The sequence below is a fragment of the Tupaia chinensis genome, unplaced genomic scaffold (assembly GCF_000334495.1).
Source record: "Tupaia chinensis unplaced genomic scaffold, TupChi_1.0 Scaffold141173_1, whole genome shotgun sequence".
Taxonomy (NCBI): domain Eukaryota; kingdom Metazoa; phylum Chordata; class Mammalia; order Scandentia; family Tupaiidae; genus Tupaia; species Tupaia belangeri.
This window is the reverse complement of record NW_006201036.1, coordinates 1,835,297-1,839,213: the sequence shown is the minus strand read 5'-3', so window position 1 is coordinate 1,839,213 and position 3,917 is coordinate 1,835,297. Positions and strand designations below refer to the sequence as shown.

Genomic DNA, 3,917 nt, shown 5'->3' with positions numbered 1-3,917 from the left:
GTGTTTTGTGTTTTTTTGTTTTTTTTTTTTTTTTTTTTTTTTTGTCAGTTCTTTAGAGGTTTGTCAGCGTTACTGGTCTTTACTAAGAATCAACTGTTTCATTGTTTTTCTCTGTTGTATTTCTGTTGTCAATTCCATTGACTAAATGATTTCCTACCTTCTGTTCCATTTTGGTTTAATTTGTTCTTTTTCTGGATTTTGAGGTGGGAGCTTAGATTATTAATCTAACCTTTTCTCTTTTCCAATTAATCTGTTTAATGAATTTCTCTTAGGGCTGCTTTATTCACAGATTTTGGTGTTTTATTTTTTATTTACAATATAGTTCATTGTACCTTTTTAAAAATTTGCCTTTGGACTTTCTTTGTGACTCCTGATTATTAAAAAGTCTGTCTTTAGGGAATTTTAAGTTGCTGTAGTTTGTGTTAAGGCTTAGGATGTATTCCTCGCAGTGTGTCCGCGGGTACTCAGGAGGAATGTGTCCTGCTGTTGGGCGCTGGGTGTTCTGTAAGTGTAAGTTAGCGCTTGCTGGCCGGTGTGCTGTTGGACTCTTCTATAACGCATCCTTCTGGAGTTTCCAAATGGTTGTTCTCTGTCATTTTTGAAAGGGTAGTGAAGTCATTTAAGTGTAATTGTGGATTTATCCGTTTGTCCTTTCAGTTTTATCAATTTTTGCTCAATTTAGCAGCTCTGTTGTTTACGCATATTTGGGATTGCTCAATTTTCTCGGTGAAATGACCTTTTTAGCATTATCTAATATCCTGGTAGTGTCTCTGGCAATTTTCTTCATTCCAAAGTCTTATACTTTGTCAGCTATTCTCATTATACTTACTTTATGTTTGTGTATGTATATAAGCGTGATGTGTGTGTTTTTTTGCTTCCTGTGTCATAGTATTTGAAGTCAGTTTTTTGTAGACAGCGTGCAGTTGGGTCATGCTTGAGCCACTGTACCTGTCTTTGAAATGTGCATTTCATTTTGTGTTTAATATAATTACTGATGCGTTAAGGTCTAAATCTGCCATTTTAATGTTTGTTTCTGGTTCTCTCTACTTGTTGTTTCTCTATTTTCTTTATCCTGCCTTTTTGTAGGATAACTGAACATATTTTAGAATTACTTATTTATGTTCTTGAATATTTTTCTTTGTAAACCTTTTTTAGTTATTGTTCTAAGTGTTATATGTATATTATTAGTGGTGGTGTCATTTTACCAAAGTATAGAACCTTTATCTTTCTATACATCACTTTAGTCTCATTTGTATTATAATTGTTTAATTATTTCCTGCACATACATTGAGAACCACATTGTAAATTTTGTTTTACGGGCTTTTGTATTTTGTTTGTCATTTTCTTTCATTCTTGCTAATAGCAAATTCTTAGTTTTCCTTCAGCTGGGAATGTCTTTACTTCTGCTTCATCCCTGAAGGATAGATCGTGCTAGTTACAAGATTGTTGATTGACATTTCTTTCCTTTCCGCATTTGAGATATGCTTGACACTTTCCTGGGGCAATCTGCTGTCACTCCAATTGTTTCCCCTGTATATATGGTGCAGTTTCTTTTCGGCTGCCCCAAGGATTTCTCCTTGCCCTTCGTGTGCGGAAGTTTGATGTCTTGCATTGTAGCATCTGCTTGCTGAGGTTTGCGCAGCTGCCTCAGTCAGTAGGTTCGGAAGCCGCTTGCTGAGGTTGCTGAGCACCTTTATTGCCTCCCTCTTCGGCCTCTCCTCCTGGGACTCCTGTGAGGCCAGTGTTAGATCCTGCATGCTAGTTTCTCCTGCCTGTGCTCTGTGTGACAGTGAGCGGTCTCTGTTGTTTGCTCTGCCTGCCACCACTGCCCCCCGCCCCATTCTGCTGCTGAGCCTGCTCGGAAATTCCGTTAATTGGTCATTGTCTCTCCAGAGGATTCTTTGCATCTTGTATTCCTCTCTGAAGCTCTCTGATACTTTACTTGTTTGGAACATGTTTGTAATTACTCATCAAAGCGTTTCTATCATGGCTGTTCTAAAATTGTCCTGAGGTGACTTGGATGTCTCTGTCATCTTCGTATTGTTATTAGCTGTTTTTTCCTTCTGTTTGAAACGTTCTGATTCTTGGTATAGAGATGGTTGACTGCAACTTGGATATTTTCTTCTTATGCTGTTATCGCCTCTATCTTGTTAAACTGTCTGTGGTAACTGGCTCTCTCTGGCACTGCTCCAACCACAGGAGGGCTGGGGAGACTGCTGCCTCGGCACTGCCGAAGGGAAGAACAGTGCAGGGTCCCTCCCACCCCAGCCTCCATTATACCCAAGGTGGGGTATCCTCGTCGCTTCTGGCTGATGGTTCTAGTCCTGACTTTCGAGGCCTCCTCTGATGGTGTCCAGATGGAGATGCTCATGGGCCCCGTTATTGCCAGGTGTAAGCTCGGGCTCTCCAGCTGATCCCTACTGACACACAGTGGGGAGCAGGGGTCCATTTGTATCAGCAGGCAAGAACCAAGTCTCGGCTCCCTCCTCGGCTTTCTCTGTCACCACCATGGAAGGTGTCGGGTGGCCCTGTTACAGCCTCTCTGCTGGTGTGGATGGAACTGGAGCCACCTTTTTCCTGTGGTGCTCAGTGACAATGGAATTTTCCAGAGGTTTCTGTCTCCCTTGGTTGCCAGTATTGGTTCTCTTGCCAGAGTAATGGCAGAGTAATGTGTCAGTCAGACCAGGGTGCCACTTAGGGTGAGGTGTGCCAATATTTTGGTATTTCTTAGAAAGAGAAAACTATGTGCATAAATTGATAAGCCATCCACAGCAAGATGCTTGATGCTTTCAGAGAGGTTGAAACATGGCTGACCTGTGCTTCTCTGAGGGGTTAAATGTGGCATTTGTGCAGAAAGAACCTGCAGAGTGAAGGGTAGAAATGTTCAAGTGCATTTTATTTATTTGCCATGTTCAGATTAACAACTGGAGATGGGTCAGTTTACAGAAGCAAGCCCTCTTTTTCTGAGGATGGTGACAAGGCCCTTTGAACCCCAGTCTAATGGGTCTCTCTTCCTCACAGAGATAGAGCAGCTTGCTTTGCTATTCAGAAAGGATTACAGGCATCACGCAGTGACATTAAGATATTTAATCATAATGACATGGCTGACCTGGAGCGACTGCTAAAAGAACAAGAGATCGAAGATCAAAAGGTATGATTCTTTTGAAGAAAATTATATAGCACTCGTGTACTTTCTAACCAGCTAAATTATATATGAAATGGTAATTTGTCATTGAAAACTGCCTGCAGATCACATTTGGATATTAAGTAAGGGTGTTCCTGCTTATTAAATGTGCTTCATGCTGGAGAGCCAAATCTGATGATAGTTGCCTTATCATCGCCATAATTACGTTGAGCAAATTTGGGGAGAAGTAATCCAGGAAGCTTTTTAAGCAGGAGGTGGGGAAGAGGACAGTGAGGAAGCTTTTTAAGCAGGAGGTGGGGAAGGGGATAGTGAGAAACAGAAAGAGACAACGTGCGTGTGGTGGGTGGGGATGTGTGTTCTCAGGCTACACAGTAGCACCAAAACGCAGTGTGGCCTTGGTCAGAGGAAGAACCTCAGGAACTGAGCCCAGGTGTAGGCGCATGAGAGTAAGCCATGCATTAGACTTGGCCTCTGTGGCCAAGGTGGCTGCTGAGCAAAGGTGCTGAAAGCCACGTGGCCAACTGTGCGCGTTCAGTCCCCAGCCCACCCAGCTGACTGAAACATGCTGGGCACGTGTGCTCCTGTCCAAGATCCAGAGGCGCTAGAGGCCTGGGGGCAGGGGGCCATGGCATGACAAGACCGTGTAAGGGTGCTCCTGCACATTCCTGTCTCTCTCCCTCTGCCTGTCTAGACGTGGGCCCATGTTCGCTATCAGGAATGAAATAGAACAAACTTTTAACCATGAATAAATCATGTATCAAATGCAGGAAAG

General features: G+C 42.8%; 1 protein-coding gene across 1 annotated transcript in view; it reads left to right on the top strand.

Annotated features, from left to right (window-relative positions):
* SPTLC1 (serine palmitoyltransferase long chain base subunit 1) overlaps positions 1–3,917 on the top strand; it is a gene marked incomplete at its 5' end in the record, with an annotated part of 52,456 nt that overhangs the window by 22,366 nt on the left and 26,173 nt on the right. The window contains 1 exon segment of the mRNA XM_027766115.1: positions 3,022–3,151. Within this exon segment, the coding sequence (XP_027621916.1) occupies positions 3,022–3,151 (130 nt within the window).